This window comes from Danaus plexippus, chromosome 11 (assembly GCF_018135715.1).
Source record: "Danaus plexippus chromosome 11, MEX_DaPlex, whole genome shotgun sequence".
In the NCBI taxonomy this organism is placed as follows: Eukaryota; Metazoa; Arthropoda; class Insecta; order Lepidoptera; family Nymphalidae; genus Danaus; species Danaus plexippus.
In genome coordinates this window covers 3,541,962-3,554,332 of record NC_083544.1, presented here as the reverse complement: position 1 = coordinate 3,554,332, position 12,371 = coordinate 3,541,962, and the positions used below count along the sequence as shown (strand labels likewise).

The following is a 12,371-nucleotide window of genomic DNA, read 5'->3' as shown; positions in this document are numbered from 1 at the left end:
AAAATTTAATTAGGTGTATTTAGTTATGTCGTTCATTAATTTAATATTTTATGATATTTTTTGAGGTTGTTTTTTACATTTATAAACCATTATTTTATTCTGATGAAATTTTTGGTTGTACCTAAAAGCTGGTCTTGCAATTATTACGATTAGTATATTTCTATAGAAGTGGAATTGCAATTAGCCCAGGGTAAAATATTAAAACTTCTATATGTAAAATTTTATCTTCTATGTACTAGTTGCTTTGAAGAAACCTAAGTACGACTGAGTATTTGGTGTTTGGATAAGATTTAAGGTGTATCATGTTCTACTTATCCAATCCATAATAATTTAAGTTTCTTGGTAGGTTGATTGTTTTAAATATGAAATTCATCCTTGCAATAAGAGTTTCTTATTAGGTTTTACAATTCAGCCATATATAAAAAAAAAAATCTTCTGATTATTTTGAAGTTTTTATCTGTCACTTTAGTTGTCAGTTGTTTGTCAAATCACCATGTAAACAATGACCTAAGAAACAACGAAAATTTTTGATAAATTGCCTCATTTAATCAGTCAGTGACATTAAAAACATTTAAAATTTATTTATTGATGTTGTGTCTTTTTCATGAAACAAGAGAGAGGAGAAAAATACTTTGTGTTTCTATTTACGGCTAAATGATGATGCCCTGATAAGGAACTGATCTGAACTAAGAATAACACGTTATTTATATAAGAAAGTACGAAGATTTAATAAATTAATAAATGTTAACAATGAAACCACCAATAGAACCAAATAAAGAGGATTGTTGTAACAGTGGTTGCAATCCTTGCATATTTGAAGTATTTGAGAAGCAATTACAATTGTACAAGAAGTGTAAAGAAAACGACGAAATACTTAAGACAGAAGAAAACGGCATATCACAACTTGAATATTCGTCATTCTTTATTAGCGATATTGTTGAATTGACTGAAAATCTTAGAATTTTAAAATTCAAAAAGTTAAGAACCGATTCTAATACAAAAATTTTTTGGAATGCTGGTGACCATTTCCTTTTGAAATACAACGACGGAAATATGTCATGTTCCAGGGCATATACTCCCATTAAATTAAAAAAAAGTTACCTTGAGGATTTTGATTTTCTGATTATTGTTAAGAAATACAGTCAGGGATTAGTGTCACAATATTTATTTACATTAGAAAAAGGGCATGAGACATTATGGAGAGGACCATATGGCCATTACAATGTTTTAGAAAACAAATTTAAAAGAATTGTTATGATTGCACAAGGCACAGGTATTGCACCTTTTATTTATATCATAGATCAAATATTAAATGATGAGGACAATATGACCAAATTAGTTCTGTTTTTTTGCTGTAAGAGTTTAAATGAAATTTTGTTCCGGAATGAGCTATATGAATTTAAATCATATTGGAATTTTCAATACCATATATACTTAAGTGATAGATGGAATGACAATAAAAATAAAGTCATGTATAGCGAACCAATAATAGAAAGAAAACTCAGAGCTGATGATTTGGTGGAAATAAAACCATGTAATAGTGACCAGTTTCTTGTATGTGGGTCACAACAATTCATGAGAGACTTTGATCATATTTTAAAAAAGGAATTGTGTGTAGAAAATATTGTTTTATTTTAAAACCTTTTCATAGTTACAATATAATTAACTTATTGGTGATTTTTTTTTAATAGACTTTAGTGGTTTGAATATGTGTTTATATGAAAAGAAAAAGAATATTATAATACATGATAGTTCCAATTTTCTATTATTAAATGTTAATCCAAATGTCATTTGAATTTTGAGGTCAAAACTTGTAGGTATATATGAACCGGGCTAGAGGATATTATAATAAAAAAAAATACAAATTTGGAGAAACTTCTTGGAATTACTCAAACATAACCCTTTGTGGTGAAACTGTCATAGACAATAAGGTTGACAGCAGCTCAATAAAAAAAAAACTGTAGTACACTATCAAGCTATATAAATTTTATTGTATTTTTACTTGTGTGATATATTACACTTCAATCAATCAAATTTAAGGGCTTGATGTCTGAAAATGTCATACCTACTTTTGTATGATCTGTGTTAAGCAAATAATGTTTTCATAAGATAAACTATACAAAAAGTGACCGATTTCTCAGAGTAAATAACTGACCTTTAGTTCAGTTATTGAAATAAATATTAATGTCACTAATATTAATTAAATGACTTAGGATCTCCTCGGGCTCATCATATACATTATGAAAACTTAAGATTTGATTTGATTGGAAATGGTTTGAGTACTCAAGGTAGCTGTAGTAGGGAATTTACCAAAAAAATCCCACACATGTTACTTACCTAATAAGAATCTGGCAAAAAAAGTTGTCTTATTAAAAATCACGGAGTCTTTGTTTTTTTTACATCAATGTGGCTTTTGAATAACTGTTAATCAATAATCATAAACATCAGATAACCATTATAATATTCCGACTGCTGCTGCTGTTGCTGCAACTGCGACAAGCAAAATACTGCTGGTTAATAGAGATTTTTTTTTTAATACAATTTTTACAGAAAAATACAGCCAAGGAAAGATAAATTGACACAATAGATTTCTACACAAAACACAATACTAGCAGTCATTTCATTTTGTACTATATATATCAAATACACAGAGGAAAGAGTTATTCTTTATATATTAATCTTAAAAAATATCTATTGTGGGGAGGTGAATATTGAACTATTAGTTTTTGAGAAACCATTAAATAAAGATTTAATATTAAAATACTTAAGTTAATGATGTTATTTTTTATTTTAGTATTTTAAGTATTATAAACCCGATTAAAACAAAATAATAGAAATGACTATACTTTAGTTTGTAAGTAGGTACGAGTCGTTATTTGTCAGCCAATTCAGTAACCATTAATGAACCTTGAGTTAAATATGCTGTAGGCAGAAAAAGAATTTAACTATTAAATTTGAGCTCTATAAACACCTAAGAGTTTCCAAGACACATCCTAGGAAAATCCCATTATGACGTCTTTACATCGCTCCCAAAAGACAAAGATCTCCTAGAGCTAGAATCAAGACTTCAATTCCATAAACAGTTTCTGATAGGGACAAAGTAACAGAGTAGGGTTAGGATCAAGTAGGAAGGCCAAAGATACGGATACATTAAATACCTTCATTCGGCAAGGCGAGAATGATAAATATAAGAGCCATGCAATGAGCTTAGAAATGTAAAATGAGTGGCTATCCATAGATTTTTGCATCTCATTACCACTAAAATGGACGCACTTTAATTCATGATTGGTCGCCAGCATTGCTAAAATTTTACTTCAATTCATTCCAGATGACTCTCCCAGATCAGAGTAATTTAGTAAGATGGGATCAACGTACCGAAAAACCTTGCTACATCTGCGGGGAGGCAGTTGGAACTGCTAAGCAATTGCTGGTGAGATGTAGGGTACTGCTGGATGGCGATCAATACTCACGTCTCGATAGGGTCTAAGAAATCATACCTGAAGCGGTTAGTGTTTCGGTAGCAAGAGCGCAAAAAGAAATAACCACAAACCAGCGATGAATAGGTTTTGTGAGAGAAAGCACTAGGGCTACAAAATCAAACGTCAAGCCTTTCTCTATCATTAAAGTGGCTTTGGATTGAACTATAATAGAGAAGCAATATAAAATCCCAAAGGATATTTGTGCGACGGCGTCCAGACCGGACATACTTTTATATACGCGAATTTTAAAGCAAGTTGTAATAATAGAGCTCACGGCTCCTTGGGAAACCAACATCCCCAAAGACCATGCCATCATGATAAACAAGTATTACGAGCTCACCAACAAACTCTCTAAGAACAGGTTCGTTGTAAATTTGTACGCGGTAGAAGTAGGAGTGAGAGGTATAACAGCCAAATCTCTCTACAACCTGCTAAAAGACTTGGGACTGTCAAGAACTAACATCAGTTCATTTTTGGAACATGCATCGAAGGCAGCCCTAGTAGGTTCATTTAAATTTGGTTAGGTAGGGAGAGAAGCTTGGACAGTGGAGGTGAACGTTTAACGCGCGTTAGATATGGGCCCCTTAAACCTACACCTGGGTAGCAGGTCCTAGGTACTGTTGAGGCTCTTCTCCCTGCAACGCGATGGACTCCATGGAATCCATGGAATGCTGAGAGTTTCGTCTTATAGCTGGAAGGTATAAGTAATAAGTTTTTGGAATAAATAAAAATTTTGAGTATTTAGGCAAAAAATGAACATTAAATATAAATTTTACATGACTTTTAAGATTTTTTTTTATTTTGTCGTAAGTGTTTTTTTTTATTCTCAATTATTTGCTAAGTTAATCTTCGCGGAGATTTTACTTTTCTGATTGATCAGTGAGATATAGTCTCAGTATTTTTTTTTTAATTGAAAACAATATATGTTTTTAATATATAGTAACGTCAGTAAATGTTTACAAAACTTTTGATATTAAATTATAACGTGTGAAAACATTTTACATTTTTATTTTGCATATGGCAATAACTATCATTGCGTGCGAAAGAATCCGAATCCAAACCATATTTAAAATAAAATATTTGGTAGATATAGATTTTTTTCGCGCCGGCGCGAAAGTTGCATCTAGATAAAATCGCCGTGGTGTGTGAATAGGATTTTACAATTATGATTAACGTATCAATGTTTTAATTGTTTACCATGGTGCTGATCCAGTGATTTACATTTACAAAATATATTTGGATTTTGTTGACAAGGAATGAAACTTGTGTCTCATTTTGATTTAATAGTGTAGTGAAATGGTTTAAAAACGTAACCCATAATTATATTCAAATTGAATTGATTTTTTGAGTGCAAAAAATGGCATCGATCGTATTGAAAAGCTTGTCAGTACTTTTGGGAATCTTTTTTATTTTTGTTGGCATAACCAAGCTAACACCTTTAATTTCAAAAGAATTACATAAAGATCTGGTAAGTTTAATGTTATAACCCGATCCTCATTCTAGTATTACTGAATATAAAACAAAAAAGTCGCTTATTGCAATACATTTTTCGTTGCGGAGCAATGTGGCTTTCTATTTTGGTATTTGGCCTGACGCCTAATGCCCAGTAGTGCTGTCTCGTTGCGACAGCAGAAATGATTCGATTTAATGCACACTATTATTTATTAATGTAATGGTTAAAAGTTAAAACATGTATATACATAATTATGCATTCTCAGCTTCGCAGTATCATTTATCGTCACTAGTTCTTTTTAACTACTTTCTTCATTAGTTTCACATCTATCCTCTAGTTTTCAAGTAATGACTTATGAAATTGAAAAGTTTTTGCTTATATTAGCCTACTAAATATATATTCCTTATATAATAAATAATACAACAAATATTAATTTATCATAGTTCTGAAATTATGCGTCTTATACCATGCGGACCAGTTTTTCTTTCAATAAATATATTGATATTGATTCCCATTCTGTAACAAAAATGTACCTATAATGTAGTCATAATGGTGTGCACGTTATATAACCAAAACCCTATTGTAGTTAATAAACAGAACAATGCTCAATATCAAAGCGATGTACCTACTAAAAATAAACGGTTTTAATGGCACTTTATGAATATTTTTATTAAGCCAATGTATCACACATTATATATTAAAGTGCTATTTCATCTAGAGCTGATCGAAACATGTTAGTAAAAATTTGTATGAAGTTTTGTCGCTACTGTAAGCTTAATGACAACAAAAGCAATCAATACGAATTTTCTATCGATTCGCTATTTCCACTAAAGAGTTTTTGTTTAAAGCTTCGTTATGTTTGCTTCGTTATGTTCAGTATTCAGTTTAGTAAACATTTATTATTAACTAGCGTTACTTACATTCCAAAGAGATCTGATTTGCTATCTTTTATATATTCCTCAATCTTAATCCTTAATTAAATTTTGGGAAAAAGCAACACATTTTTCAACAGATGTGCCATATGCTGATTTCTACATAAGACATCGTTTGTACACGGCAATACTCGTTCTTTAAGACACTAGAACATTAAAGAAGTTCTCAGCCGTAAATTTCAATGCGATCTCTGTCTCGTATTTCAAAAACCTCTAATTCAAAAACACCTTGGTACCGAAGGCATCTTCCTTTGCTGACGTTTGCTAGTAAGAGTTGCCCAAAAAATAAATATGGAAGAGACAGGATTATATGGCATATAATTTTAAGAGCGATTCTATAATTAATCAGACACTTAAAAGACAATTTTATCAGTTGGATCAGAGACTGCTTTCTCTTTACACTAAAGCGTAATAAAAATTGTTTTTATTATGAAAAAATATTGTGACGACGGTGTTTTCGGAGCTGGACATTTTATATTTGTTTTTTTTATCATACTAATTTTTTTATTTCTGACCAACCAAATTTTATTACTGGGTTAAGAGTTATTGTCGTTAAGATTTCAGTAGAAATGATTGTGGCTAAAAGTAGCGTATTTGTTGTTGGAATGAAAACAATATCCCTTTTCAACACTCAGTTTTGTTGAATTATTTTGAATGCATATATATATTAAATATATTTATATATATATTTAATTTTTAAACTGTTTCTAGGGAAAAGCAAAATCTTCACCTCGCTTTAATTTAGCATTCCACTGCAGAGGATGTGTTTTCGCATAAGTTATATTTCAAGCGTTATTAGGATAACCATGTTCAATATAATCTTTTATAAATATTTTTGCAGAGAAAGGAGTATGTGAGGTACGCTAAGGTATTCCCGTTCACAGAAATGTTGGATTTCAAACTACCCTCCAAATACTACCGCCGCACCGTCGGCGGGCTCGAGATACTGTTCGGACTAGCCTTGGCTATAATACCGAGCCGTGAGTTTGTAACTATGTTTATTTAATACATATTCTATGTAAATTTGAAAATTGTATGTCTTATATTATTATAGATAAAATCAAGAACACGGCGAACGTGGGTCTGGTGTTGTTGATGATACTGGCGGCGTACTCCCACGTGATGGTGGGCGACCCATTCGACCGATGCGCCCCGGCTCTTGTCTTCTTCTTCATGCTCACAGGAAGACTCGTTGTTTGGTAAATACTCCTATAACTTACCTGCAAATTTAGAATACAATGTTTATATAAAATGTTCAAAAATATACGATGATAACATTTTATGAGATATAACGGATTTGAGATGGAATTAGTAACGATCGTATGATCACGGTCGTGGGCCGTGTTGACGTCATCATTTATAAATCTCCTCTGCAATGTGGCACATGGTCTACCCGACCCTGAACTTATATACGATTAAATTAAAAATATCCCATTGTGACCTCCTATACATGATGTAAGACATTAGACAGGAACGACACGGGGCCGAACAGTATTTGTTCTATGTAAATAAAATTAGTTTTATTACAAGGACTTTTATCGATCTGGCGAACTGCCATAAAATACCATCGCAACTAGTACTTGTCCCGTAAATAATGTTATTAGATATTTCCGCGGTATAAAAGTTTAAAAATAGTCCCTTACATTGAACGTATTGAATAACTGATAATTTGATTCCAAGGTACCAAACCAGCCGACGAGAGGAAATGGAAAAGGCGGCGACCACACAGAATGGGAACGGCCTCAAGAGAGACTAAATTCTAAAACCATTATAAGGATGCGGACACACTCTCCTAAAAACATTATTAAATTAGTATAACCTCATTGGAATCTTCATAAGATAATGCAGAAGAATGGATTGCTTAATTTTTTAATAAATTTACTGTGATTTTTATTGCTAGTCAAAACTTTTTTTTTTTAATAGATTAATTTCTCTGAAACCTCGAGTAATGATTATTTATTATTATAATTAAAAACTGAAAAAAAATCCAGTTAACAAAGAACAATCGTACCTAAAAGTGATATTAATTTAAGTAACATTTAGTCATTACGGGAGTGCGAGTGTCGTGTGAGAGTAGAGTTATGTAGAGGATAATGAATTGCACGTTATTATTATATATAGAAAACATTGCTCAATACATATATTCGATAGCAACAGAATGCAACTTCGAATTCGTTACAACACGAATAATGCTGCGCTAGCGACAATAGAACCCGCCAACACTACTGGTCGACTTGACAACTCGACATTCAACCAATATAACACACACACACACACACACAAATAAATTAACACGCACACAACTAGATTTTTAAAAGCACACTCGGTGTTGTCTTGTCCCGCGTTAACAAATAAGCTTCATTTATTAGACACTAGCCATTAGCGTGAAGTAATTAATTATATCATATACTAGGGAATTGTTTTATATTGTGTCGTGTTTGAAATAATGATTTATGAATAAATGGTAAAAATAGTCGATCCTGTAGTTTTATTTATAAATATACGTCCAAGGTGTGACAAACAATAGAAGGTTGATTTAGGAGAAAAAAAAATTGGAAATTTGAATTTCATTACTACAATATATGTACATCATGCTCTTAGTCTAACACAAAACTTATTATTATATACAAATTTAATGAATTTAATGGCATTAGAAGTCAAAATTTATATAAATATGATATAATAATCGCAGTTTTTTTCCATTTAAAGATAACTATTTCTTTACAAAATTATGTATTATTTATTTATGATCAATTTTATTAAGGTCTGTTGTTTCATTATGAAAAATATATATTAATGGGAAAACAAAAATTGGGGTTTCTAATAGAAATTTGTGAATATAATTTAAAAAGTTTGAGTTTAACAGTTGGCCTGAATTGCGTCTTATATATAAGATAATAAAAAGTAATTATTATACTTTCTGAAATATGGCAATTTTCTGATAATGTGTCTGATAAATTTGATTATTTCTAAATAATTTTTCTTGATATCTTTCACATAATATCAGTCCAAAGAGGTTGCTTATCTTACGATATTTTCAAATGACAATGCATTAAGTCTTGAATCCATTTTTATTTTCCTTAGAGTAATACACTTAAAGTTATATCTAAGGCCGTGAAATAATAATTCTAAGAAAAATATAAAATTAAACAAACATTTTATCTATTTTTATTTAATCTTGATTATTTCTTTTAAAAAGATGGTATACAGAAATATTATTATAGTAACATAAGCCAATTTATTAAAGCTAAGACATAAAGAAAACTTACCAAGTTTTGTCAAAGTTCTTGAGAAAATTCAATAAGTGACTTAAATATTAAACAAATGTGTGTTACACAAATAATTACTATTATAATATAAATTTCTTATTTATAGTAGTTGACATGACATTTATGATATTCCAAATACTTTCGTTATTTATTTTGTTGTGAGATAAGATCAGTAACATGATATTAATTATTCATTTGGTTTATAAATTATACTTGTTTGTTAAATGCTTTCATGTAGCTTGAAATGTACGAATGTTCGGATGCAATGTTTACCTCTTATACATTTTTGAGTAAATATTTTAAAGCGATTGAGTTAAAGTTTTGTGTACTAACTATTTTTAAAATGGCAATTGTGTTGTGACTTTAGTGATGTAATTATAAATCTACTGGCCGATCCCCTAAGCGGCGGTCTTATTTTAAATTCACTATAATTATAAACAACATCAAATGAAGTAGGTCTGTAGAGAATAACTCAATATAATTACGGTGAAACAAGTCTGGGCGCTACATCGGCCAAAAAGTTTTAGAGAAATATTTGCCAATCTGATTTCCCAGCCGACCTACCTAGGACGGTAAAAATCCAGTATTCTACATCTAGTCGAAAATAATATTCCTTGCAAATGCAATTTATTATGAAAATCAGAAAAAAGATCATATTGAAATACCTATGACATAATTATGATATTAATCATTTATACTTTAAATATTATGGATAATGAGCCACATCATAGTGTCGCAAAAATATAGGTATATTTAAATTAAATATTTTATAAAATATATAAGTACTGTCTTAATAAAACTGCATATCTCATAACAATATATTATAAAAGCCTATAGCTTTTACAGATTTATATAAAAAAAATATATCTTTTGATTGAACAGTAATAATGAAGCGTTGAAGCCATTCAACTATTGTTGTTCTATTGAACATGCAACATTAGGCAGGGTCCCGTCCAGTTTGAAGCAGTTCCAAAGCATTCCTCAAATTACTAATGGCTGTCTTGACATCATCGTAGTTTAGAGCACTACTGGCCCACTTGCAATACTTCTGAGCTTTGGCTATTTGATCTGGGCTGAGTTGAGCCACACTTGAATTGTCACCAAAAAGTAGAGCTGTTTGCGGTTGCTGAGAGGGATCATATGGTACAAACCCGCCAGGGTTAGGATCAGGTGTGTATGGCACAGGCGGTAACTGTGAAGCTGCTTTCAGAGCCAAATTGGGATCTGGAAGGCTATTGTTGAAACTAGTTGGTACGCTTGGTGGCATAGGAGGCATTGCTGGTGAATTTGTTGAAAAGCCAAAGTTGTCAGTATTTGAGGGAGCTGGCTGGCCAGGGTCTGTCGACTCAGTTTCATTATCTTGGTTTTCATTATCAGATTGCATTGGACCTTGAATAAAAATAAAAAGGATGGTTTGTTCATGAACTATTAGTTTTACATGAATCCATATAATTTTTATAGAAAATGATGAATAAAAATAGTACTAGAAAACATTTTTTCCTATCATTGAGTGTTCATAAAGGTTTAAACAATGAAGACCTACAAAAATTAAAATTATGTTTTAAAATAAGCCTTATTTTAAAAATTATCATAACAAATAGTTTTGTAGATTCTAGTATAATTAAAATGTTTTAAAATGAAAAAAAATTATTAAATGAAAATATCACACTGTATATTAATTATTTTGTTAATTACCTGGTACTGGGGTCTCTCCTGTTTTCAAGCAGTTGTGAATGTATGCAGCCTTCCACCGAGCATATTTGCGGTTTTGTACGGCTTCATCGGTGAGGTCACCAAATGTTGTTAATACGTCATATATAACTCCGGCTGTATAAAATGCTTTAACAACATTTCTGAAATATACATCAAATAAATTATAAATATGCATGTAACAAAGACACGATAGATGTAAGTGTTGCCACATTCTGTTCTTTATCTCCCTATGAGTAATGTGATGAATCATTTGAAAATTAATTATTGTTCGTCACCACCATTTTTTCACCTATTGAAAAATCTAATTCTCTTCTACTACAAAATAATTAAATAATGCTCCTGGTAACTAACTTTCTTGATAGATAAAAATCACCATAAATATACTTCTCCCTTGACTCATGCCTATATGTTTATACTATTTATACTAGAGATATAATTGAGGTATACAACGGTTGCACATTCGGCCAATCTTGCATTCTTACGCTGTTATGCCTCTATTAAATCTCATAATAAATATTTAATCTCAAAGTTATATAGATTAATGAACAGTCTCAAAAACAAATATGTTTTATTTACACAATTCCTTTTATAATTTTTTTTTTAAGAAGATCACTAATATTATAACATATTATGATTTTTATTTTATTTTGTATTAGTGTGTACAAAAAATATAATATACTTGATACTTTGCCCTTTCAATGCTTCTAGAGTAAACAAGGTTATTCATTTAAATAAAAAAATTACTTACTTTCCATAATTTTGTTCTCGATCCTGTTTATCAGCAAACAAAAATAGTTTTAAAGCATAGTTTTCTAAGTGTGCTTGAGCCACCACTTCATTTGAAATTGCCTCATTGTCTTTAAACAGAGTCTTAGCTTGTTCAAGCCAATCCATGACGGCTTCAAATAAAAAAGCCAAAGATTAAAAAACATAAATTATTAATTATAAAAAAAAATTATAGTCAAATCAGTTACAAATAGTTACATAGAACTATCACAGAGAAATGGCATGTATATTGAAATTAACCTACCCATAAGAAGTTGAGTTTCTTCAGGAGTTTTCTTGGTTGTCATTTTAAGTCCAACTTGCAGTGCATGAAGTCTGCACCAATACGCCACCGTAGGATCCCTTGTATCGTGTTCCGCAGCCGTTTTTAAGAAATGTTGTATTGACTTTAAACTTGGTGGACACTCAGGAATATTAACAGACATTTTGTTTATTTTTCACTCTTTGATTCTTTGGTGGAACAAAAACGTATTTGTTTTAAAGACGTAAAAACTTTGTATTTCTATTTTAGGCCTCTCTAAGTACTTACAAATGTGTCAAATTTTTAAATTATGAAATCAACACTGTAATTGCAGTTTCAAAGTGTTCGTTTTTGGAATATCCGACAAATTTTTCATCGAAAATAATAATGGATAACAACTGGTAAATCCAAGAGTGACAATCAATCATATAACATATTATGACAGTTGTCTTAAAAGGTCGAGTGTGATGTCTTAAATGATAGAGTACACGAACATTT

At 30.7% G+C, this 12,371-nt stretch overlaps 3 protein-coding genes and 1 long non-coding RNA gene across 5 annotated transcripts; 2 read left to right on the top strand and 2 right to left on the bottom strand.

Moving 5' to 3' along the window:
- Nucleotides 1-458: 458 nt before the first annotated feature.
- On the top strand, nt 459-2,740 carry LOC116765997 (NADH-cytochrome b5 reductase-like). Its single transcript, XM_032655650.2, has one exon. The coding sequence runs from the start codon at nt 742-744 to the stop codon at nt 1,636-1,638; it is 897 nt and encodes a 298-aa protein (XP_032511541.2). The 5' UTR covers nt 459-741; the 3' UTR covers nt 1,639-2,740.
- Nucleotides 2,741-4,537: 1,797 nt separating this feature from the next.
- Nucleotides 4,538-8,342, top strand: LOC116765883 (novel acetylcholine receptor chaperone). Its single transcript, XM_032655517.2, has 4 exons — nt 4,538-4,947; nt 6,706-6,844; nt 6,919-7,063; nt 7,545-8,342. The coding sequence occupies exons 1-4, from the start codon at nt 4,837-4,839 to the stop codon at nt 7,618-7,620; spliced, it is 471 nt and encodes a 156-aa protein (XP_032511408.1). The 5' UTR covers nt 4,538-4,836; the 3' UTR covers nt 7,621-8,342.
- Nucleotides 4,868-7,643, bottom strand: LOC133319049 (uncharacterized). 2 transcript variants are annotated; one of them, XR_009752745.1, is made up of 3 exons: nt 7,508-7,643; nt 5,853-7,084; nt 4,868-5,448 (listed from the first exon to the last, which is right to left on the bottom strand). It is a non-coding gene; the product is annotated as an uncharacterized LOC133319049 (long non-coding RNA). The 2 variants fall into 2 exon arrangements; XR_009752744.1 differs by having other exon boundaries at nt 4,868-6,010; nt 6,093-7,084.
- A 1,595-nt stretch (nt 8,343-9,937) lies between the features above and the next one.
- Nucleotides 9,938-12,321, bottom strand: LOC116765709 (vacuolar protein sorting-associated protein VTA1 homolog). Its single transcript, XM_032655291.2, has 5 exons — nt 12,162-12,321; nt 11,877-12,082; nt 11,595-11,745; nt 10,829-10,986; nt 9,938-10,522 (listed from the first exon to the last, which is right to left on the bottom strand). The coding sequence occupies exons 2-5, from the start codon at nt 12,055-12,057 to the stop codon at nt 10,071-10,073; spliced, it is 942 nt and encodes a 313-aa protein (XP_032511182.2). The 5' UTR covers nt 12,058-12,082; nt 12,162-12,321; the 3' UTR covers nt 9,938-10,070.
- Nucleotides 12,322-12,371: the final 50 nt, after the last annotated feature.

Bases quoted from the DNA above. Each gene is read 5' to 3' on its own strand.
- LOC116765883 (XM_032655517.2), top strand. From the start codon at position 4,837: ATGGCATCGATCGTATTGAAAAGCTTGTCAGTACTTTTGGGAATCTTT. The intron at 4,948-6,705 runs GTAAGTTTAATG...ATATTTTTGCAG, and splicing joins AAGAATTACATAAAGATCTG to AGAAAGGAGTATGTGAGGTA. The intron at 7,064-7,544 runs GTAAATACTCCT...TTTGATTCCAAG, and splicing joins ACAGGAAGACTCGTTGTTTG to GTACCAAACCAGCCGACGAG.
- LOC116765709 (XM_032655291.2), bottom strand. From the start codon at position 12,057: ATGTCTGTTAATATTCCTGAGTGTCCACCAAGTTTAAAGTCAATACAA. The intron at 11,746-11,876 runs GTAGGTTAATTT...TTTTATTTGAAG, and splicing joins AGAAACTCAACTTCTTATGG to CCGTCATGGATTGGCTTGAA. The intron at 10,523-10,828 runs GTAATTAACAAA...TTTTTATTCAAG, and splicing joins AGGAGAGACCCCAGTACCAG to GTCCAATGCAATCTGATAAT.
- LOC116765997 (XM_032655650.2), top strand. From the start codon at position 742: ATGTTAACAATGAAACCACCAATAGAACCAAATAAAGAGGATTGTTGT.